Raw genomic sequence first — 24,213 nt, 5'->3', positions numbered from 1 at the left:
TAAACTTCTGAGCAAGGCCAACCCCGCCCCCACACGAAGGGAAGGCCAGGAGCCAGCCTGTGAGAACATTCTGGTCACAGTCTCCATGGGCAAATTTTCAAAATGGTGCTGTGACTCATCTCGGTGCACGACCCCCGTGATCCTACCCAGAATGGAGGGCTTGGCTGAGCCTGGCCTGAGGGATGCCCTGGGCCTCTGGAGGGTCGGGCCAGCAGCCGCAGGCCCTGCTGGGCTGTGCAGACGAGGAGACGAGGCATTCCACTGACCTCTCTCAGCAGCTGTGTGTTTACTGAGCCTGTCCCGTACCAGAGGTGCTCAGGACACAAAGGAACGTTTGCCCGTCCCAACCCCCACTTTACGGATCAGAAACCCGAGGCTCAGTGCTCTTCCAGCTGGAAAGCGGCTGGGCCAGGAGGTGAGCCTGGGGCTCCTCTCCGGGGAACACGGACTCCGTCCCTGTAGCACCAACCCCGGGTGAGGGCCCGGGAGCAGCGTCGAAGGGTCCCTCCTCCCGTAGGAGCACACACACACACACGACACGACCAGGCTCTCATCCAGGCGCAGGGACAGCTGGGACGCGCGTGCTGGCAACTTCCCGGGAGCTGCCTTCCTCGCCTGCGGTGGGGACGCTGGAGGAGTCAGCTCCTTCCCCCGAAAACAGCACTTTCTCTGCCTACCGCGAGGCTGGAAGGGGGCCACAAATGTGAAAGTGGCTGGGAAGCCGAAGGGCCTCTCTCCCGCTCAGTTTAACAAGGGCAGGGCGCCCCCCACGTGCCAGGCATTGTGGCGAGAGCAAAACGGGCAAAGACGCATCCGTTCGCTCAAGAAGCAGGGTGGGAGAGAGCAGGGAGGCAGACGAGGCGCCAGCGTCTGGGGTCTTCCCTCCTTCCTTGTGGGCAGGGAGCCCACGGCACCCAGGCCTGGGAGGGGGGCCGGGGCCCCCCGTCAGGAGGCTCTGGGGCAGCGGGTAGGATAGCATTCAGCGGCCCGGCAAGGTCAGGCTGGCTACATGCAAGGGGGCCGAGCAAACCCGCCAGTGGAGGGAGAATAATGTAAACCAGGTTTCTCCCCGCAGGAGGAGGAACGTACAAATCTGCAAAGGCATCAGCGGGGCTGAAGCCCGTGGTGTCGGCCTGGAGTCCGAGGTGGTGGGGAGAACGTGCTGTCTTTGACAGACGTGGATGCAGCGGTGCCGGCGGACGGACGTGTGAGCGCACGGGGACATGCATGCGTACGTGTCCCACCTCCGTCCACGGAGAGGGTCAGAGAGCAGTGACACCCAGGGGCGTGGGAAGAGCGTGGAGTGCCCCGGGGTTCGATTCTAACTACCACTTTCCACTAAAAGGAACCAGGGCTCCTCAAGAAATGGCCAGCTCCAGGGCTTGGGCAAAGACAGAAAGTTGTTTTGTGCCAGAAAACTAAGGAAGGGCTCGGAGAATGGCAGAATGGCCCCAAAAGCCACACCGCCAGCTGGAAAGACGGCCACTGGCCACATTGGGGGCGCTGTGAGCCTCGAAATAAATTCTGATGGCTACAGACTATAACCTATCGAACTAAAGAGAATTCCATACGTCCACACTGGTTGAAGTGGGTGAGTGGCGAGAAGAAAATCCTCTTCTTTACCGCAGAATGCCAACAACAAGCGTAAGAACGGAAAGACGGAATGGGTCGGCAAGCATCGCAGAAGCAGCAACAGACATCGGAGCAGAGAAGCGGGGTGAGGAGAGGGATTTCACAGCCTCCATGCAGCCCCCACAAAGGGTCCTAAGTCACAAAGGGAAGAAAGCTCGGAAGTTTGCACAACTTTAAGACATTCGCATCGTAATCGTTGCCAACAACAGGGCAAACGGACACACCACGCCCCCTGAAAGGACGCCCTGAGAAGCACTTCTGTGACAGTCTGGCCCACAGTGCGCGACCCAGGTCACATCATGAGGAAACCTCAGGTAAAGCGCATATCCTGGGCTCCTCAAGAGGGTCAGTGCCCTGAGAGCCGAGGGAAGGCCGGCGAAGCGGCTCAGACCAACGTGGGGGTCTCGAGAGAAGCCCCGGAGCTGCCTGTCCTGGACGGACGGGTGAAACCTGGCCAGGTCTGGCCCCGGGGGGACAGGTACATGCAATTGTTTTCTATTCTGGAAATCTCAGGAATGGTCTGGAAAATAAGAAGCTGGGGGAAGCCGAGAGAGCGCCAGGTAGTTCTCCTGGAGGTGAGGTGTGTTTGGGCCCTGGCGTGGGCTCTGTCAAGGGCTTCTGCAGGCCACAGGTTACCCCTGCCCGTGAGACCGTCCTGCTGCTCCTCTGAGCTCCCCACAGGAAGCCGGGGGGTGCCCTCAGGGCCCTTCCATATGGAGGACTCTGGGAATTCCTTCGTTAGGGAAGGCCTCCAAGTCACCAGGACTTGGGTGAGGAAGGGGCGGTCGCAGAGGCAGAAGGCACCGCGTGAACCAAGGCCTGGAGATGGGACAGGGCACCGGGGGCAGGAGGGCCTGGAGGGCTGCCTCCTCGAGAGGGCGCCCGGCCTCTACTGTGCTCGCAGGTGAGGCGGGGAGGCCCCCCACGCTCAGAGCACTCGCGGGTCTCAGGCCCCTCTCCCCTGAGAAGGTGCCAGACGGAAAAGGGGAAAGGCCTGGCGAGCTGCTGTGAGGCTGCTCCACCTGCTTTAATTCCGGGGCCCCAGCGGCCAGGAGGCTCTTGCCACAGCGGCTGCAGCAAAACCCTGAGCCCCCGCACTTCCATGGTTTCCGGGCCTTGGTGACCCCGCCTGTGGGGGCAGCAGAGGATGGCGAGGGCCTGGAAGGAGGGCAGGACCCCCAGGCCTGCTGCCGCGGTCCCAGCACAGACACACAGCTGCTGCGAGGAAGCGCGGGCACGCAAGCGGGGGTGGCCGGCCTGCGGGCTGGGCGGGCGTGAGTGGGAGTGTGCCCAACGGGCCCATGTGTGCCGTCTGAGGGGGCCTGCGTGTGTTTGGGAGGGAGGCTGGGTGTGGATACATGTGTGTGCGTGTGTGGCCTGGATATGCATGCGTGAGGGTGTGGGGCCTGGGCGTGAGTCTGTTGTGAGTGTGGGACCTGGGTGTGAGTGTGTGGGACAGGGATGTCACGCGTGAGCTGGGGTGCATCCGGCCCCTCCCCGGACCCGGCAGCAGGGCGCCCTCTAGCGGCCGCAGCGGCAGGCAGAGCAGGGAGGAAGGGAAAATGAAAGCGGACCCTACCAGCTCTGGGCAGAGGCGCCACGCCCAAGGCAGCCGGGACGCGCAGGGTGTGAGCACAGGAAAGAAGAGCCCAGGGGTGAACCTGGAGGAGAGCACAGAGAAGGCCAGGCTGCACCTTCCCCTGGGGTCCCGCCTAGGGGAGAAGTGAGTTGTCATAGTAACCATGACTATCTTCGATGACAGCCGGGTTGGCTTGGCCCTTCAGCTAGGAGAGCCCCAAGACGGTCTTCCAGCTAGGGCTGGCTCAGGGCTCTCTGCCAGCGACACGCCCAACCCCCACCCTGTTCTGGGGTCTACAGTCTGCAACGCCAGAGAAGACATCCCTGAGCACCCCGAGTGCCTGCCACTCTTCCACAGATCAAAATGTGTGTGTGTGTAAGCTGGTGTGTAGGGTGTGTGTAGGCTGATATGTGTGTGAGCTGGTGTACAGGGTGTGTGTGTAAGCTGGTGTGTAGGGTGTGTGTGATCTGGTGTGTAGGGTATGTGTGTGTAAGCCAGTGCGTAGGGGGTATGACTGTGTGTGAGCTGGTATGTAGGGACTATGCATGTGTGTGTGTGTAAGCTGGTGTGTAGGGTGTGTGTGATCTGGTGTATGTGTGTGTGTAAGCCAGTGTGTCGGGGGTCTGCCTGTGTGTGACTTGGTATGTAGGGACTATGCCTGGGGGTGTGTGTGTGTGTAAGCTGGTGTGTAGGGTGAAATGAGGCCCCCCCTGCCGGCCCCCAGGAGGGAATGCCAAAGGGAGGTCGCAGACAGCTGCGCATGTGTGGTGGCCCAGAGACGGCACTGCTTTCACCGCCAAAGGGACGGGAGCCCCTTGCCCTGATCCCTTCTAGATGAAACACCTCAGGGGGAGTAGAACGCACCTTGGCTGTGTTGCGTCGTAACGGGAGGCAGAAGGAGCCGGGGGAGCTGTCACTGGGCCAGCCCCAATCTGGGCAGTGGGAAACTTCCCTATGAAGAGACCTCCGGGTGGTGATTTAGTCTTGTGAGCGAGGAGGGGTCCTCCCTGGGCACCGGGGGTCAGGGGAGAGCTGCACGCGGGCTTGAGGACATTGGGGTACTTGGGCTGGTTTCTGTTTGTGAACTAATGAAGCTATACTTTTTTTAAAATATTTTTTTGGAAGCGAGAGAGAGAGCGAGCGAGCACAAGTGAGTGTGAGCAGGAGATGGGGACGAGGGGCAGAGGGAGAGGGAAGCAGGCTCCATGCTCAATGCGGAGCGCGACACAGGCCTCCGTCTCACGACCCTGAGATCAGGACTGGATCAGAGTTGGACCCTTAACCGACCGAGCCGCCCAGGAGCCCCTGAAGTTGTACTTTCAGGAGGTTTTCTTTTTTTGGAATCTTCCAAATTCACACACCTGTGGGCGGGGCCACAAGTGTACTTTAAAAAAATTAACTCTTGTTTGGAGTCTCATCATAAAATACTGAGAAGACACAACTAAATCCTCTGTGACAGTGAGATGTCCTTCCTTCCAGTCTCCTCGCTACTCGGCCGTCGACACACCTGTGTGTCGCTCTGCCCGTGGTTTTCCTGGCTGGGCTCCAGCCCTGGTAGTGACCGCCCAGGACCTGGAGCGGGGGGTCACAGACGGGCGGAATCGGAGGCCTGAAGGACAGGGCCTCAGCTTCCGCCTCCGCAAGTGGGGACTGTGGCATTAACTGTGTCTGTCAGTGGGGACACAGGACCAGCCCCTGGGCTCGTCCCACGGACCAGAAGCCCGGAGAAGACCTGACTCCACATCGGCAGCCTCAGGAAGGATTCAGGGCTTCGTGTCGCCCCGGCCTCTGGCTGCTACTGCCTCTTCTTCAGCCTCCCCAGAAGGAGGTCCGCCAGCATCTGCCGGTCATCTCTAGTGACGAGGACAGCCCTCTCTCCAGGCAGCTCATTCTATGTCGAGACAGCTCTGGCCAACCTTTGTGGGAAGTTCCCTCTGAGCTTAAATGAGGTGCTTTCCAGCACATTCTAGAGCAGGGAGAAAGCCAGTGACGGTATAAGCTGAAGGCCATCATGGAGGTCTCTTTCTGCCCCTTGAAAAGGGCAGCATGGGGACACATCAGCACATAAAGACAGGGGAGCCGTGGGGCAGGCCCCCCAGTGGGCATATGTCAGAAAGAAGCCCACATGGTTGACCAGCCAGGGAGAGCTCAGAGGCTGGAGGGGCGGAAGCTGAGGTACCACCGGGCCCCTTGCTCTACTGCTCACAAAACCCCTAATTCAATGGCCCACTTTTTCCAGAAAGGCCAGAGGAGGCGCCAGCTTCAGGCAGCGCTAGATCCAGATGCTCTAATCAGGTCACCACAGTCTCTCTCTCCCCATCTCCCGACTCCGCTTTGACCCTCGGTCAGGGTACTCTCTGGGCTGCCAGAGACGGCTCCTGGAACTTCCTGGCTTACGCTTCACTGGCCATTTTCCCAGAGATTCTGGAAAACCCTGGGCTAACTCACCAGCCGGACTCAGATCACAACCCCAGCGCCTGTGGCCAGGAGCTCTGCATGCTTCAGACTGGCCAAGCCTGAGTCCCAGGCCCAGGCCTGTGCCTGCCAGGGTGCTGGGGGTGGACAAGGGTGACCCCAAAGAAACACAAGGATCACACCTAGCACAGGCGGAAACAAAAGGTGGCCACCACCCCACCCTGTTTATGAACTACGGCCCTTCAGAATGCCCCCAACCACGGTACGTCTAAGTTTTATCACCTTTAAGAGGAATTCTGGCCCCCTTGGGAGCAACACATCACCCCTACCGGGCATGCATGGGCTAAAGTGAGGGGCCACTGTCCCCCCACCAATAGCCAATCAAAGAGCAAATAAACTGAAATAAACCGAGCAGGGGTGGAGGAAGGCCAACCCAGGCAAAGCCAGAGGGTAAGGCCATGAGGGGTGTGTCCGGCCCTGCCTCTCCCACCCTGGCAGCCACTGACCTCACCACCCATGCCCACCTCTGCCTCTCCCATGCCTTCTCACCCGAGGCCCCTGTGGGTTGCTCCCCAGTTCCCAGGGGTGCCCAGCATCCGGGTGGACTGGAATGCTGGAAGCGGACACTGCCGGAGGACCCTAAGCCTGGAAACTAGGAAGACCACAGGCTTCCCCTTCAAAACAGCCCAGTGGGGAAGCGGCTGGAAGCAAGAGGGGCCCTGCCCACTGCAGGTGGAGCGGGAGTGGTCCCACATGACCACGGTGGGAGTCCGGCATCACGTGCTGGAGGGGATCATACGCACTCCCCACGACGCTGCAATTCCACTTACGCAAACCTACCCTACGAGCACCACGCCCACGTGCCCAGGAACACGGATCAGACGTTCCTGGCAGCACTTCAAAGAATGGCCACACCAGGACGCACCCAAGCGTCCCCACCAGGGAAGGGGAGGAGTGGGGCGTGTTCATAGCACAGACGCAAGACCACCAGGATGAACCACTCATGCTCCGTGAAACATGCGGTAACTCCAGACAGAGAAAGCTCAGCTCAGGAAGACCCGACTGCATTCTGGAGGGAAGCTGACCCACACGGGAGAGCCAGAGAACACCACGAAGTGGTTCCCATGCAGGGTGCCATGGAGGCCTCCGTGGCTTCCCAGCCCCACGGGGTGCAGAGCACATGGTTTCTCTAGCTGTCCTTGGGGGCCTGTGTGTCTCGAGTGCCATCTGCAGGGGAAAGGGGGAGGTGCAGCCCCCCTCCCCACTCCTTACAGAAATGCACGGAGCAATGGGATGCAGGGAGGCCAGCAAGAACTTTCTAGCAGCCACACTGACAAAAATAAGAATAAGCAGGTGAAATTAACATAAGATGTCAGCCTCTGAGCATGTTTCGGTATACAACATGACCAATGAGCTTTTTCACATTTTTTGTCTCCCCTTCAGTCTTTAGATCTGTATTCCGTACTTCGAGCACATCCGGCTTTGAGCACAGTTCAAGGCAGCCTTTGGCCCCCGCACTCAGCAGCACAGCTCTAGAGTGGCCAGTGACAGAGAGGTCCCCACCTACTCTCCCGCACACAGGACCCGGCCCCCGTCTTAGCCGGCCGGCTCACTGACGGCCTTACCTGCACCGGAGCCCCTTTCACTCTGTGCTGCATACCAACAAAGACAGGCTCACATCCTTAGGGCAAACAACAAGATAGGAAACTGCACCGCCTTTCTGGAAAAGACAGACTAAGCCCCAGCCTCTGTGCTCAAGGCCAGGTGAGGCTCTGCCCGGAGGGGAGACGTTATCACAGACACCACCAGTGTCACCCACCCCTGTGGAAGGCCCCGGGCGTCAGGCACCAAATGGTACCTAAGGATAGCATCTCCTGAGGCATTTAAAATAAGTTAGTGTGGCCACGGAAAGATGCCACCGAACACCGTCCAAGGAAGTAGCAAGTTGTACAGTAATATAATGCTGTTTTCATAAAAAAATCTTTATATAATATATATATAAGCATACACATGTATACACACACACACACACACACACACGCGTGTGTGTGTACCAAACGTTTATCCACACATAGTGAGCAGCCTAGAAGGGTCTGGCCAACTGTTGATGAGGTTGATGTCCTGGAAGATGGCATCGGGGCGACTCTGAAAAGCGCCAGCCCCGGTGCTGGAAGGCAGGACAGGAGCAGCACCATGCAGCGGGGCCAGCACCGCCCAACAGAGCGTGTCCGCCAGACGGTGGCCAGCCCCCCGGCTCAGCGACAGGCCTGGGCTCTGCAACTTTAGGGATCAGTGGAATTAGGGCCCTTGGAGCTCCAGGCTGCTCTCCTGAAATGCTTCCGAGGTTGGTGGGGGGGTCTCCCTTACTTCCTTAGGCCAGACATAGCCAAGGGGACCCAGAAAACCCTCCCTTTGAGGGCTGATATTTCAGCTGTGCCAGGAGCTTGAAGAGAGCCGCTATGCCCTGGGAGGGTCTAGGCCGTGGCCGGAAGGGACTTTCTGGCTGCAGATCCCACCTGAATCAAGCCTTCTTCACTCACCTTGTGTCCACCCCAAACCCACAGGTCTCCTGGGTCTCATACAAGAGAGAGGGGCTTCACAGTGAGTAGGACCTTCTAATCCTTTTCCCCGACCCTGGTATGTTTTCGTTTTTATTTTTTGTTTTTGTCTTTTTAAGATTCATTTATTTTAAAGAGAGAACGAATGTGACTGGGGGGAGGGGCAAAGGGAGAGAATCTCCAGCAGACGCCCCACTAAGCAGGGAGCCCAACACAGGGCTCGGTCTCATGACCCGAGATCATGATCTTAGCTAAAACCAAGAGTCGGACACCCAACCGACTGAGCCACCCAGATGTCCCACTTCTCTGACCCCGTTAAGCAGATCACTCAGGACAGATGCCACCCCCACCCGCCCCCACCACCAATCCAAGTACCCCTGGGTAACCATATTTTAGCCAAGTCTCTCCAGCACCTACAAAATTATACTGAACAGCCACAATCAAACCCGTCTGGAAAACACAAGTCAATGCTCTGATGTCTAAGACACCCTCCACAAGCCAAACCCCAAAACCGCAAGGCACCTGCCCATGCCCACAAGCACCTGACCCGAGAAGTGTCACTGGGGACCCGCCTGAGACTAGGCTGCACTTCTGACCCAGGAGATTAACACAAGCTCCTCTGTTCCAAGGTTTGGTTCCAAGGGGTCCCTGACCAAGGAAGGATCTGCTCTCTCGAGGTTCTCTGTCTCCCAAAAACAGACAAGGCAGAGCACAGAAGGAGGGTGACCAGGAGGGGCATGAGCTGGAAGTTCCAGGGGCAGGGAAGGCTCTGACCACTTTGCCCAAAGGAGCACGGCCCCAAATTCAGCCTGACCTGCTGTGGCCGGGGACAGCTTGGAACCCTTGCTCTTTCTCTCCACGCTCCACCCTATTCAAATCCCAGTTTTCAGTCTTGGACCCTGTAGCAAAAGCTGCTTTACTTGACCACTCCAGCAATGAAAAGGTCAGCGAGGCCCAACCTTAGGGCACACTTACACAGAGGTCAGCGGATGTCCACATACCATTCTTTTTAGAAAGAACAACCCCCTTTATTTGGGGGAAGAAAACAAAACAAAAACACGGGACACCCCAGGAATCCACGGAGGAAGGCAGGCAGATGAACCTGACCACGAGCGGGGCACTCACCTGAACTTTCCCGTCCGCACCTGTAGGGCCCTCATTCCGCACCGCTGGGCACCGCCAACATCTCCCACGATATCGTCTCCGATCATGATGGCCTGCTGGGCAGACACACGAGCTCAGAAGTGATGTCAGGACAGTTTACTCTGTGCTCCTTCATCTTTTCTGACCCACCTGGAATATATCTCCCACTGTACCCCTCCACCCCCCGCCCAAGAGCCAAGGGGCTCTAATAGCGCATACGTAGGCAACGTGAAATCAACCCACAGGGGTCGAAATGACACAGTATCACAGGAACGTGTGGGGACGCCGACCCCGTCTTGGCTCTCCTCCAACACAGGCTCCATTTTACCTGCAGCCAAATGCTCTATCCAGGAGCCAACTACTAGTTCTGTGAAAACTGACTAAATTTCTGGCAAACCTTCATAGCTCACAGTTTAGGAGGTCTTGCTTTCAATAATGAAGATATTACTACAAAAGCCAAACTAACGTGCAAACACACACACACACACACACACACACACACACACACACAGGAAATGCTTGCAGCCTGGCTGTTATTTCCAAAAGCATCTTGTGGGGTATACTCTCCCACCCAAAACACCTAGAAAACCAAAGAGACTAGAAGAAACAAGTTTTCGAGTCTCTGGACATCAAGCAGTGAAGGACACTGATTTGGGACACTGGAAACATGAGGGGAGCCCCATGAGTGCCTCCAGTTTCCAAACTGTGGGTACAGGGAGGGACCACACAGAGGCTGGCAGCCTCCCGGAATTGAGGGACAAAGCTAGGCACTGGGAGACTGAGGCAGCTGAAGTTCCCAGGATGGAGTGTCAGAGAGGAGGGGGATACCCGGAGAGAGAGGAAGGGCGCAGATCTGCAGAGCGTCCCTCTGGATGAGGCAGCTTCCATAGATCGCTGATCAGAACACATGAGTGAGGAAACCACCCGAGGCCAGGGAAAGAATCACTCTGAAAAATGAAAGAAAACACCACCCAGACCTCACCCAGACAGGTGGGAATAGTGCCTGTTTCCACCAGCCAGACTGGAAAGTCTCATAATGCACGGGGCATTGAGTTGCGTTCGCAGAAGCATCTTGCCTCAGAGTGGGGAGTAATTAGCCTTAGACCAAACCCTGCTCTGGGGCTGCCTCCCAAATCTTAAAGTATCCAACTGTTTCCAAGCTGTTTAACTACATCCCAGAACAAAATAACCAGCACCCAAAAAAGGTAAAATTCACAATGTCTGGCAACTAATTTAAAAGAGTGATCAGACATGCAAAGAAGACAAATAGCACACATAATGAGCAGAAAAAAAATCAGCCTCAACTGACCCAGAACTCACACAGATGTGGGAATTACCAGACAAGGTCATTATATTAGTCACCGCAACTATCTTCCATATGCTCCAAAAGTTAAGTAGGGACATGGTAGAAAGAAGTAAAGATCCCAGCTGAAGTTCTAGAACAGGCAACTAGACTGGATTTTTTTCAGATGGAGAAGAACTGCTTTGATTTTTAATTACTAGTAACAGTGCAACTTACTGATATTTGTAACAGATGGCAAGTGAGTGGTACTAAATAATGCTTACATTTTATTTACATTTTTAGCACTTGAGATACATTATGTCTGGAATGGAAAACCCACTGGATGAAATTAATACTGGATTATACAATGCAGAGGAAAACATTAATGAACTTGAAGATACAGTAAAAGAAACCAACCAAAATGAAACCAAGAGAAAAAATAATTTAACAAAAAGGAATAGAGCAGGGCGCCTAGGGGTGGTTCAGTTGGGGTAAGCATCTGCTTTTGGCTTGGGTCATGATCCTGGGATCCAGGATGGAGCCCCGCATTGGGCTCCCTGTTCAGTAGGGGAGCCTGCTTGTCTCTCTCCCCTCCCTGTCCCTGGTCATGTGCTCTCTCTCTCAAACAAATAAATACAATCTTTTAAAAAAGTGAACATCATCAAACTATGATGTGGCTTCAAAGGGCCTGATACACGCACAACCGGAATTCCTGACGGTGAGATGAGAGGAGGTCACAGAAACAACATCTGACTTCCTCCTCATGGGTGAAAAACTCCCGAACACAAGAAAACTCAGAAAGCCACAAATGCAAGATCCCAATCAACATGAAACACAAGAAACATGAAGAAAATTACGTTAAGACACAACATAACCAAATTGCTCAAAGTCAGTGATAAGGCAAAAATCTTAAAACTACTGGTGCAAAAAGAAAAGTGGGGGAATACCTAGGTGGCCCAGTTGTTAAGCATCTGGCTCAGGTCATGATCCAGAGTCCTGGGATCGATCCCAGGACTGGGCTGTCTGCTCGGCAGGAAGCCTGCTTTTCCCTCTCCCACTCCCCCTGCTTGTGTTCCCTCTCTTGCTGTGTCTTTCTCCATCAAAAAAATAATAAAATCCTTAAAAAAAAAAAAGCATGTCACATGCTTTTTTTAAAAGATAAGACATGCAATTTCCCACTGAAAAACAAAGATAAGACATGCGATTTCCCACTGAAAACAATGCAGTTTTCAATGTGAGTAGCCAGTGGGGAAATGCCAATCTAGAATTCTATACCCAACAAAAGTATCTTTCAAAAACAAAGGTGAAATAAAGATATTTTCAGATGTCTTAGGCTAAAAGAAATTGTCACCAATAGATCCATACAAAAGACATGTAAAAGGAAGTCTCTTAGGCAAGAGGAAAGGGTACTTACTGGAAATATGGATCTGCCCAGAGGAACAGGGAGAGGGTGACCCATGGTGCATGGTGACCCATCTGCCCGGTTAGCCCCCTTCTACAGGCTGACTCCTAACAGGCTTTCAAGACCACCACCTTTGAAGCTGCTGGGGCTCCAAGGCCCTCCCAAAGCCCTCGGATTAGCCCCCTGCACTGTACGTCCCCTACTGCACTGTACTGATTATCTCTCTTTCCGCAGCAGGTGAGCTCCCGCAGGCAGGGACGTGTGCTGATGCTGGCACTCAGCTGACGAGCTCATTGAGGGAACCAGTATTCGGGATGAAGGCACCAGTATTCGGGATGAAGGCAAGGCTGCCCAAGTCTGGAGGCAGGTAGGAGGCAAAGCCAAGCGGACTCTTCACTGGTCACCAAGGAGAGTCTACTTCGGGGCTGCCTGAGCTTTATTCATCCGTGGGTGTACTTATGCCCGCATCAATATGTATTATTGATATTCTTGTTCAAATCGATTCATACTTTCTTAATAAGTGAATGTGTTTCTAAAGAAAAAACAGCAGCTCCCCTCACTCAGCTACCACAGAACTCTGATTAAAAGCTTCAAAATATTTTAGGAGAAGATGTGGAAATAAAGTCCAATGCCTCAGACATCAAACACATTCCTAGATCTGTTCTCAAGTCCAGTCAGGAATTTACGTGGTTGAAGGCCCGACAGGCCTGAGAAAGCAGACTCCTGTGACAAGGCAGTGTCCTGATGGGGCCAGGACAGAAGCTTCAAAACCAACAGTTACCCCACAAGTCTTCTCTCTGGAATCCAGATGCCAGGTATGGCGAACCAATGAAGCAACCCACAAGCCAACATCAAGGAATATAAAAGTGATGGCTGTGAAGCATTCATGCTGGGGGAGTTCCACCCATGGGAGGTGGGGGGGACAGGAGTCCACATGGAGCCTGTCTTCCATCTTAGAGTAGGGGTACAGGGTAGTAGAAAACAAGGCAGGCCCTATGTGATGAGCAGAATGGACAGACTTGAGTTTGGGATTCAGACGGGGACAGAGCAACCAGGCTCACATCCCAGCTTTGTTATTTGCTAGCTCTGTGGCCTTGGGCAAGCCTCCACTTCTCTCTGTAAAATGGGTACAAACAGTGGCATTTAAATGAAATCATGCAAGTTAAGCATCAAGAACAGTGCCTAGATTTGTTTACTGTACATCTTTAAAAGGAAAAAAAAATTGGGAAATGTTTTGTTGGGGGAAATTCCTAATCTAGCCCTGTTGGAGATACTCCAGTCTCTATGATGGCACTCTTGCCTCCAGCGTCCCAGCTCTTTTGTATCAAGCCCTTTTGGGGCCAAGCAGTAAGGACACAGGGAGTCAAAGAGACACCATCGCTTCCCTCGTGAAGCCTCCAGTGGAACGCAAAAGACAGAGCTTCGTCAGATAATGTCACACATACATAGCCGAGACCTGTGCAGAAGTACAGGAGGTTGCAAAGGGGTAGTGGTCAGGGAAGGCTTCCTGGAGGAGGTGATGTTTTGAACTTTGATCTTAGCAAAAGAGGCCAACCAGGTTAGGAGGTAGGGGAAGGGGTGCAGGCAACCCAGCAGGGGATACCACGTGTGTACTAACAACCCATCTGCCACCATTCACCAAGGCAAGCCACACAATAAATTCCACAAAGTACAGGTTAATAAGCTTGAAGCAACTGTCCTTGGAAACATCTGAACAGGCATTCAAATAACAGGAGGAATCCTGAGGGGATTGTGGAGAAGGCCAGAGACTGAGCTGGTGCCACTCTGGAGGCCAGAGAGGTCGTTCCGGGTGGAATGAGGCTCTTCTGACAACCGCCCCACGCTGTCTCGCAGCTACCAAGCCCGTCGCTCGATCACACTCAAGCAGAGGCCGAAGGGGCCTCCACCAGCGAAGCCACAGGCAGATGCCAGCTCCAGGAGGAAGCTCGGACACGGGCACAGTGAAGTGTGCCAATTGTGAGCGGCTCCGGCTCCTGTCCTGCCCCCAGCAAGACGCATGAAGAATTTGAAAAGAACTGCATTTCTTCCAGTGAATATTCTAAACTTCTTACGCGTCACAAATGCCCTCTGATCCTGTCTCGAATCCCACGCTTCCCAAAGTCAGTTCTGCATACGGGTGACACGCTATTTGACTTTCGGTCGAACAAGGACATGCATTTTATCGTAACTAGTTGGCGTTTATTTTTAGAGGAATCTATTTATGGGAAGTAAGTGATCCTGGTTTTCCATTTACAGGACTGATCAAAGTTCCTTTCAAAATTCATTTATTTAGGGGCACCCGAATGGCTTGGTTGGTTAAGTGTCCTGCTCTCAGTTTCAACTCAGGTCATGATCTCAGGGTCCTGGGATCAAGGCCCGCATCTCAGGGGGCTCTGCTTGAAGATTCTCTCCCTCTGCCCCTCCCCTGACTCTGTGCTCTCCCTCCCAAATAAATAAATAAATCTCTAAAAATAAATAAATTTAAAAAACACATTTATTTAGGGGCGCTGTGTGGCTCAGTTGGTTAAGCATTCAACTCTTGATTTTGGCTCAGGTCTTGATCTCAGGGTCATGAGTTCAAGCCCCGTGTTGGGCTCTACACTGGGCATGGAGCCTAATTTCTAAAAAAATTTATTTTAATTATTTAAGTTTTAAAAATAAATTGACTTAAAGAAAAATGAAGTAAATAAAAGTGCCGGTGGCAAGGATCCGGATATGGTCAAAATTGTTTTTTCTAGAATGACTGATACTGGGAAGAACACCGCCAAATCCAAATGGGTTGAATTTTTGTGTCTGTCAAGCTCCCTTGCAGCTCTGGGGAAATCACCAATCACCAAAGAAGAAAGAGCCAGTGACAACGTGTGCATCCTGACCTGATGGGGCGGGGGGGGGGGGGGTGTTACAGCAACAGAAGCCGAAGTACACATGGGGGATCCCGCGAGCCAGGGCCACCCAGGCCCCCATACGCCTCAGCTGGGAGGAGGGGGCAGGAGCAGGGGGAAGGCTCGGCCCAGGCGGCCGAACCAGCCATGAGCCCCAGCAGAAGACTCTGCTTTGGCCTCTCAAGGAGTTGTCCTGAGACCCGTAAGTCAGCCTGGGAACAGACATAACACTCCAACTTAGGCTTCTGTCCGCTGCTACCTGAGGCTCCAGGGGCCACCTGGCTAGAAGTTCCCTGGGAATGACAAGGTCTTCCAATTACTGCACGTCAATCCTCACGCCTTCCACGCTCGTGGGGAAAATACAGCTTTATGTGCACAGAAATTCTTGCCCCTCAGAACAGAGCCCCCCGGGCCTTCTGCATACAGGTGACACGCTATTTGATTTTCGGTAGAACAAGGACATGCATTTTATCAACTAGTTGGCGTTTATTTTTAGAGGAATCGATTTATGGGAAGTAAGTGATTCTGGTTTTCCATTTATAGGACTGATCAAAGTTCCTTTCAAAATTCATTTATTTAGGGGCACCCGCGTGGCTTGGTTGGGCTTCGGGGGGCAAGCACATTGGCTGCTGTGGCCCCCAAAGATGGAAGCAGAGATCCGGGCCCTCGGAGGAAGATGTCAGGAGCAGCAGCAGCTGGCCTTGTGCCCGCTGAGGCACTGCCTGGCCCCGGAGCCGCATGTGAGGCTGGGGAGGCGCAGGGGTGCGGGGGACGCCGGCTGTGCAGCTGCCCAGAGCAGTGATGCCTGTCCGGGCCAGCTTGTGGGCTCCGCATACCAAAATGCGCAGAGGCCCCCGGGGATTTCTCAGATTTACTATCAGTGAAGGGCAATAATCACGCCAGGAGGAGCAATTATTGCCAAATCATTTAGGATTTAAAAAATCATTGGCAAGAAGATAGAGGTCAAGAGGTGCGCTGTCGGGGGAAATAAAAACCCCCACCTGTCAGGCCGGGGACACACCTCCTCTCTGACTGCATGACGGCAGAGGGAGCACGGAGACGCGAGCACCGACTGGCACGGAGCACGGAAATGCAGAGGGCGGGCGGCTGCACCACCGTCCTGCAGGCAGGCTTTCCGGCTCGAGCCCTAACGCGGATTCACTCACTTTTCCGAAATCTTCCCCGCCACCCTCTCTTTACCATCCTGGGTGCTGTTCTAACCGGGCATGAAGTCTGGGGTCGCAACCTTTCAGGGCCAAGGAGCCTTCCCAAGCAAGCCCACGTGGCATACCCTTCCTGGTCATCCCGGGCATCTGCCCAGGAGCACTCTCCCTCCTGCGGGGCGGCGGCGCTGACGGGGAGGGAGCACTGGGCTCCGTGCGGATCTCAGCCCAAGGGGCACACACACCCACAGGGAGACGCCTCGGGGGGCCACCCAGCACTCGAGGAGCCCCGGGTCTTCCGCCTGTACCCAGACCCCCTCAGAGACCTGCAGACAGCTTGCTGCTAAGTCATTCCCCGGCCCGACCCCCAGTCTGACACATTCGTGAGGCAGGATACCAACACGGCCCCACACAACGGCCACTGTTCTACAGGAAGAAGCTGGGTGTGGTGAGGACGTGGGGGGTTACGGCTGGGACGGAAGGTAAACTGAGACCACCTTTCTGAAACAGAAATAAGCCCTGTGCCCACGGCCCAACAACTACCCCGCTAGGTGGGATTTCTCCACAAATCAGGTATGTGCAAAAGGACGTGCGTTCAAGGGTGTTCACAGGGTTAGGCACAAGAGGGAAACTGGGAGTAGAGCCCAACGTCCGACCGCAGGGGGTGGGTAAAGAACACGAGGGTACAGGCCACCTGGGTGGCTCAGTCGGTTAAGCGTCTGCCTCCGGCCCAGGTCAGGACCCCAGGGTCCTGGGATCGAGTCCCACAGCGGGGGCCTCACTGGGCAAGGAGACCACTTCTTCCTCTGCCTGCTGCTCCCCCTGCTTGTGCTCTCTCTCTCCCTCCCTCTCAAATAAATAAAATCTTTAAAAAAATATGTATAGAGAAACTAATAAATTGGAAAGGTTAAGCATGATTTGCGTTATTCTAGTTTAGTGGGATGACGAACAGTGTTTTCCCTTGTACTTTCTGAATGTTTTTCTATCTCCTTTACTGAGTATCAGTTACTTCATATGATAAAATTCTTGTGCTCTGAGGAGAAGAAAATCTATTTTTAAAAAGGCTCTTGGGGTGCCTGGGTGGCTCAGTGGGTTAAAGCCTCTGCCTTTAGCTCAGGTCATGACCCCAGGGTCCTGGGATCAAGCCCCGCATCAGGCTCTCTGCTCGGCAGGGAAACTGCTTCCCCCTCCCTCTCTGCCTGCCTCTCTGCCTACTTGTGATCCCTGTCAAATAAATAAATAAAATCTTAAAAAAAAAAAAAAACGGTTCTTGGTAGCAGGGCTGGGGGGTGGGGGGCAACTTAGGAAAAAGTAAGGTTTTAAAGGTTTTACAGACACTTTGTGACTGAGATATATGCCAAGAGCAACCCAGAGCCTGAACTTCTGGAAACTCCAGAGGCTCTCAAACCCGAGGCTGTGGTTCTAGGTCTGCACTGTCTGGAGGCAGATCTTCACGTTCAAACTGGGGCCGCAGCGCCGATGAGCCTCTTCTCCTGGCCCCCTCTCTCCTGGTGCTCCACTCACACTGTCCCAGCCAGGGTTCCCTGAACTGACAGCCGGGAGTGTGCACGCAGCTGGGGCGCAGGGCCGAGCCGGTGGAGGGGACTGGGGACAGGCCCTCCGTGGAAATCCATGACGGGGAGGAGGCCATGAGAGAAATGAGTGGCCCCCAGTGGCCCCACAGGGACAGTCACTCCCCAGCCACAGGTCTCACCACTAGAGTAACAGCCTTGTCTCTACAGCCACGTCGCTAGAATGAATGATCTGAGAACCAGTGAGCCGAAGGACAGCGTCCACGTTTTCTGCCCAGCCCTCTCGGGATAAACCTACAAACCGCGCCCCCATATTTAACAGGCTGCCCTGAGGGCATTTACCCTTCCCACTTAGATCCTAACTTTACTGACCCTGGGGTCCTGACCTGGGCCGGAGGCAGACGCTTAACCAACTGAGCCACCCAGATGTCCTGGCTATTCTGCCAATAGTCATTTTCAAAACAGCAAGTGATACTGTACTTGTATGTACTACATACACCTTTTCAAGCTCATTCACCAAGCCTAAAAATCCTGCAATGTGGCCGGCCCCCTCCTTGAGAACCGGGGTACAGCAAAGGCCTGGAGGGCCTCATCAGCAGAATATCTAGGGCTCAGTACTAGGGTTTCTGTGATTCCTCCCTAATGCCCTGATTCTCAACTGGGGGCAATCTGGCCCCTGGGGGGACGTTTGGCAACATTTGGAGACATCTGTGGTTTCACACTGGGTGCAGGATTGCACAGGACAGCCATCCCCCACCACAAAGAATGATTTGGCCCCAAAATGTCAGAGCGCAGAGGTGGGGAACTGCCGCCCTGACCTTAAAATGGAAATGTGAGGACCTCGAAGAAGGACCGGAGTAAGGACTTGGTGAAATAAGCAGAGACGTGATGGTACCTGGGTGTGCCCAGCACACCTGGGGCTCCAGGCAGTCCAGATCCTTCCTCTCTGAGCCTCAGGCTCCCTGCCTGTGAAATGGGCACCCCTAGCCCTCAGCTTCTTGGCCCCTATGCTAACTAAGCCCTCTGCTTTCAACAGTCCCGATTTCCACGAAACCTGCATAATTTGCAACAGACGCAATTTCGGGGTTTACAGAAAACTGCCAAAACGCTCACATCATTTGGCTTCGGTAGGAAGCTACAAAACCGCACTGCTTCAGAAGCCTTAAGCCATGAGAAATTAGGTATTTCTAGAAGTAACCTTTAAGGTATGTTATTCTTTGCCTTATTACTGACTCCTGGAAAGGGCCCGGTTACCTCTAAGAGGTTTGAATTTCCAATCTATTACCAGCAATCTGTTCTTTCTAGGCTATTGAGGAAAGGTTAGAATGAAAATTGGATTTGGGTAGTTATGTCCATTCCGAAGGCAGGCGGAGGGCACATCAGTGGAAGCGGGCCGGAGCAGTTATCAAGGGAAATGACTGGTGATAACTTTATTGATTAAAGCAGCTTGAAAAATTTAAGATTTGCCACAGCCTGGCACTGCGACAGCAAGATCGCTCCTCACGGGCATTTTTCATCAAAAATAAAGAAGCAGGAACAGAGAATTTATTACCTTGTGCATAAGACACAGTTCATCTGAAATGGCCTTCTTCTGAAATACTGCCTTAAAATGTCTACACATTCTGAGGCTCAAAACAACATGAACGAACATTTTAGAAAAACAGGGAGTGAGAGTGTTAACAACAGGCAGTTGCCACTCATCTGTCTGTCAAGGGGAGAGACAGAAATGGCACATGAGGGCGGAAGGGAGACGGATAATGCGAGAGGTAAGTAAGATTCAGCTCTGCCGCCTGTGCTGGGGCCGCCGGAGCAAACCAGCCCTCAGCCATCCCGGCCTCCGACGCACACAACCACCGCAGGGACCTCAACCTGTCCCAGAGATTCCCGGGGAATCCCCAAGCCAAAGCCCACCCCAGACCCCCCAGCCCCCTCACCCACGAGATAAGATGCCCAGATCAACCTGCCCCCCATGCAGGCCTCCGCTGCTCTCTGAGGTGTGGGGAGGGCAGTTCTCAGTCAGAATATAAAAGGTGCCCGCCGCAAAAATAACTGAAAAATGCCAAAAAGCAAAAAGGGGAGGGGGGGGAACCACGCCAGGCTGAACTATCCAATATAACCAATGACAATGTCAGGACGTAGAATTCTAAATACTGGGTTGTTTTCTTTTTTTTAAGATTTTATTTATTCGTTTGAGAGAAAGAGCACAGAGACTCCCCAGGCAGGGAGCCCGATGTGGGGCTTGATCTCAGGACCCTGAGACCACTACCTGAACCAAAGGCAGATGCTTTAACCAACGAGCCCCCAGGCGCCCCCTAAATACTGGTTTTTAAAACTCATGTTACATTAGCATTTCTTAAGATAATTTGTTATAGAGTAGAAGAATTTATTCTCTCTTAAATTTATCCTATGAGTAGAATATAAATATAGACAGGGACACCTGGGTGGCTCAGTTGGTTGAGCGTCCAACTCTTGGTTTTGGCTCAGGTTGTGATCTCAGTATCGTTGGATGGAGCCCCAAACTGCCTGCCTCTCTGCCTACTTGTGATCTGTCAAATAAATAAATAAAATCTTAAAAAAGAAAAAAGATAAATACTTTTCTGAGCCTGGTTGACTAAAAAGGCTCAGAGAAGGGGTGCCTGGGTGGTTCAGTGTTTAAGCATCTCCCTTCAGCTCAAGTCATGATCCCAGGGTCCTGGCATCAACCCCAGCATCAGCCTCCCTGCCTGGCAGAGAGTGTGCTTCTCCCTCTCCCTCTGCCCCTCTCCACACTCGTGCTTACCCCATCAAATAAATCTTAAACTTTTTAAAAAACGCTTAGAAATTTAGAAATGATGATCAACCCAGTAGCAACAAGAACCCTTCATGTTCCCAGTATGGTTTCTAAATACCATTTTCCACCAAGGGTAAGCATGGCTCCTTGGAAGAAAGGTGAATCCGGGGCCTGAGGCAGGAAATGTACACAGTAGGTGTGGAACATCCTGTCATAACAGGGAGTTAAGAACCTCAAAGATCCTGAGGTCAGGTCAGAAGGACTTAGAGGCCAACTTGAAGGAGGTTCCACTGGTCAAAGATGAAATACTTTCGATATGAATAAGATCATGACTGCAATGGATTGAAAGACATCAATCCATTTCTCTTAAATCTATCTATTCATTGTGATATATGTAGTTTCAAATCTCCTTCATCACCTTGGGAGGACGCTAGAGAATCAACTCATTATTGTGAAAACTAATGAACAATGAAAAAGAAACAGGCCTTTATCTGGAGTTCCCTATGTGAACTGTACCTCAGGGTAACAAATAGTTGGTGAGACGTTTTCTGATACAGAAGTAACCCAGAGGGGAAAACGAAGAAGGGATGATGGAATTGATACAGCTCCATTCATCCATGATGAATTAAAGGGAGTTGGCACCAATCACGAACAGCAGCTAATAACACAGAAGGGGACAACTGGACATTCTCCACCTGCTGACGGAGGACACACCACCCCCTCTAAGTAGTCATCCAAAAACTGAACCAGATTCTGAGCAAACTTGTAGATCTGTCAATATTCAGAGAAGAGAGGACAGAAGGGCAAGTGAGAGTATACCAGAACTACAACCAAGAAAATCTAGACCATGCCACAAACCACCCAGTTTCCTCTTCACCATGTGGCAAGGAAAAACAAAAGGGAGCTGGGGGAGCTGGGGAGTAGAGGGAACCAGTAGATTAAAGAACACCTGAGATTCTCATTGACCAATCACAATGCAAGAGTTTCATCTGGATCTGATTCAAACAAATCGTAAGCAACATGGAACAATTTTAAGACCATCGAGGAGGGACACCTGGGTGGCTCAGGTCATGATCCCAGGGTCCTGGGATCGAGTATCAGGTTCCCTGCTCAGCATGAAGCCTGTTCTCCCTCTCCAGCCTCCCCTCCTTGTGTTCCCTTTCTCTTTGTCTCTGTGTCAAATAAATAAATAAAATCTTAAAAAAAAAAAACCATCAAGGAAATGTGAACAATGACGGGATATTGGATGATATTACAGAATTATTGTTGGTATTAGACATGGTGATGGTATTATCTATGGCTTTAAAAGGAATTCCTATCTTCTGGGGACACAGAAATATTTACAGATGAAGGAACAGGATTTCTGGGATATGATTCAATACAATTTAGGGGAGAAGAAGGGGCGGAGTACAGATTCAACAAGTGGCTATTAATCTTGAAGACTACTTAGTGGCTAAATACGGGACAATCTGAGCAACAAAATTAATAACAACAGGAATGGACTGTAACTTGGGCAATAAAATAAATATTCTTGGGTCCAAGTTGGAACAAACAAGTTAATGGGGAAAAAAAAGGAAACTCTTTCTTACAGTAAAATTGAGCTAATAAATATAGAAGGAATGATAGAAATACAGATTCACCATTTGACAAACACCCTGTAATAACTGCTTCAGGTATATCAGTGGAGGGGCGCCTGGGTGGCTCAGTGGGTTAAAGCCTCTGCCTTCGGCTCAGGTCATGATCCCAGAGTGCTGGGATCGAGCCCCGCATTGGCCTCTCTGCTCGGTGGGGAGCCTGCTTCCCCCTCTATCTGCCTGCCTCTCAGCCTAGTGTGATCTCTGTCTGTCGAATAAATAAATGAAATCTTAAGAAAAAAAAAGGAATTATCAGTGGATGCAAACATTAAGAAAGGAAAAGAGTGATGGGAAGAGGATATTTATATAGTCAACATGCTTTCCCACAAGATGCTTACCAGTTACATGGGACAGGGAGTAATCCTGCAGTGTGGAGACCCCTGGCACAGGTCACCTGTGACACTGATCAAAGGGACCCTTAGCAACAACAGGGCGACATGCCCTCACGTGCCTCCTGCTGGAATGCACCGAGAGGGCACAGCACTGTTTCTGGGACATTCCTGCCAAAAATGCATAACCTAAAATTAAAGTAAGTCACAAGGAGCCATGAGGAAGAAAACCAAATTGGGGCAAAGTCTACAAAAGCGCCAGCTAGAAAACTCTTCAAATATGTCACCGTCCTTAGAGACAAGAGAGACTGAGGTTCTGGCCCAGAAGGAAGGATCCTAGGGGAAGGTGACTGCTACAAGCCATGTGTCCCAAACAAAGACCATGGTGGCTGGCTGATGACATCTGATTTTATCACTGTTCTACAACTGTTGTGTAAGACGTTAGCATTTGGAGAAGCTGGCCAAGGGCATGTGGACAATTCTTTGCGCAATTTTGCAACTTTTGTAAGTATGAAATTACTTCAAAATGAACAGTTAAAAGTAAGTTTTTTCGAAGCGGTTGTTAGTTGATCATTAGCGAAGCTTGGTGACAGTTACCTAGGAGTTCCTTATACTACTCTCTCTCCGCGCACAGGTACTACAAATGTGCCATGATAAAAAGTTAAAATGAGAAGTTTCGGAGACAAAACCACCCCATGGAAGGTATGGATCCTGTTTGGATTTGAGTCAAACAGATAAATCAACATGAAAAAACATTTCTGAGGTAGCCAGGGCACTTTGAATCTGATTACTGGTTAATATGAGGGAATCACTGTTGATTTTGTAGGTAGATTTTTTCCCATCGTGACAACAGAAACACAAAATGCACCAACGTCAGCATTCGAAGCGTACACATCAGTGGCACTAAGTACATTGACCATGTTGTAGGACTGTCACTCCGTCTGGCTTCAGACACCTTTCTCACCCCAGAGGGAGACTGTCCCCATCACAGCCAGTCCTCACTCCCCCGCCCCCAGCCCCGGCAACCACTAATGCGTTTTAGATCTCTGATTTGCCTGTTTGGGACATCTCACAGAAATGCCATGTTAACATGTAAAATGTGGCCTTTTGTGTCTGGCTTCCTTCACTTACCGTAATGTTCCAGGTTCCACACTGTACCACTCATCTGCATTTTGTTCTTTTTTACGGCTGAACTATCCCATTGTGTGAATGGCCCCAATTTCGTTGCTCTGTGCACGTGCCCCTGAACGTTCGCATTGTTTCTGCCTTTTGGCTATCGTGACACGCTGCTCTGAACACTCACGGGTAAGGTTTTGTTGGAACCCGTTTTCAATCGTTCTGGATGTGATCGTAGGAGTGGAATTGCAGGGTCATACGGTGCTTCTGTTTACCTCGTCCAGAAGCGTTTCTCAACAGCGGCTGCTCCATTTCACATCCTGGCCAGTCTCCCCACAGGAGGGTTCCAACGTCTCCGCATCCTCGCCAGCGCTGGCCATCTTCTATTGTTTTTGTTTTTAAAATTATTATGGATAGGGACGCCTGGGTGGCTCAGTCAATTAACCATCTGCCTTCAGCTCAGGTCATGATCCAGGGTCCTGGGATCAAGCCCCACGTCGGGCTCCCTGCTCAAGGGGGGAGTCTGCTTCTCCCTCTGCCCCTCCCCCAGCTCGTGCATTCTCTTTCTCTGTCAAATAAATAAATAAATCATCTTTTTAAAAAAAATTATTATGGATGACCTTCCAGGTGGTGTGAGGTGGGCGCTCACTGTAGCTTTTTTTTTTTTTTTAATTTTATTTATTTATTTGACAGACAGAGATCACAAGTACGCAGAGCAGCAGGCAGGGAGAGAGAGGGGGAAGCAGGCTCCCTGGTGAGCAGAGAGCCTGATGCGT

General features: G+C 52.2%; 1 protein-coding gene across 2 annotated transcripts in view; it reads right to left on the bottom strand.

Moving 5' to 3' along the window:
- Positions 1 to 24,213, bottom strand: part of LOC123955614 (phospholysine phosphohistidine inorganic pyrophosphate phosphatase) — a 119,854-nt gene that overhangs the window by 62,670 nt on the left and 32,971 nt on the right. Inside the window, exon 6 of one of the 2 annotated variants that reach the window (XM_046027835.1) lies at positions 9,310 to 9,404. In XM_046027835.1, coding sequence (XP_045883791.1) covers positions 9,310 to 9,404 — 95 coding nt within the window. The remainder of the gene's footprint in view (positions 1 to 9,309; positions 9,405 to 24,213) is intronic. The other variant, XM_046027836.1, reaches the window with a different exon arrangement.

Source organism: Meles meles, chromosome 13 (genome assembly GCF_922984935.1).
Source record: "Meles meles chromosome 13, mMelMel3.1 paternal haplotype, whole genome shotgun sequence".
Taxonomy (NCBI): domain Eukaryota; kingdom Metazoa; phylum Chordata; class Mammalia; order Carnivora; family Mustelidae; genus Meles; species Meles meles.
The sequence above is the reverse complement of the archived record's forward strand: the minus strand, read 5'-3'. Positions and strand labels throughout refer to the sequence as shown.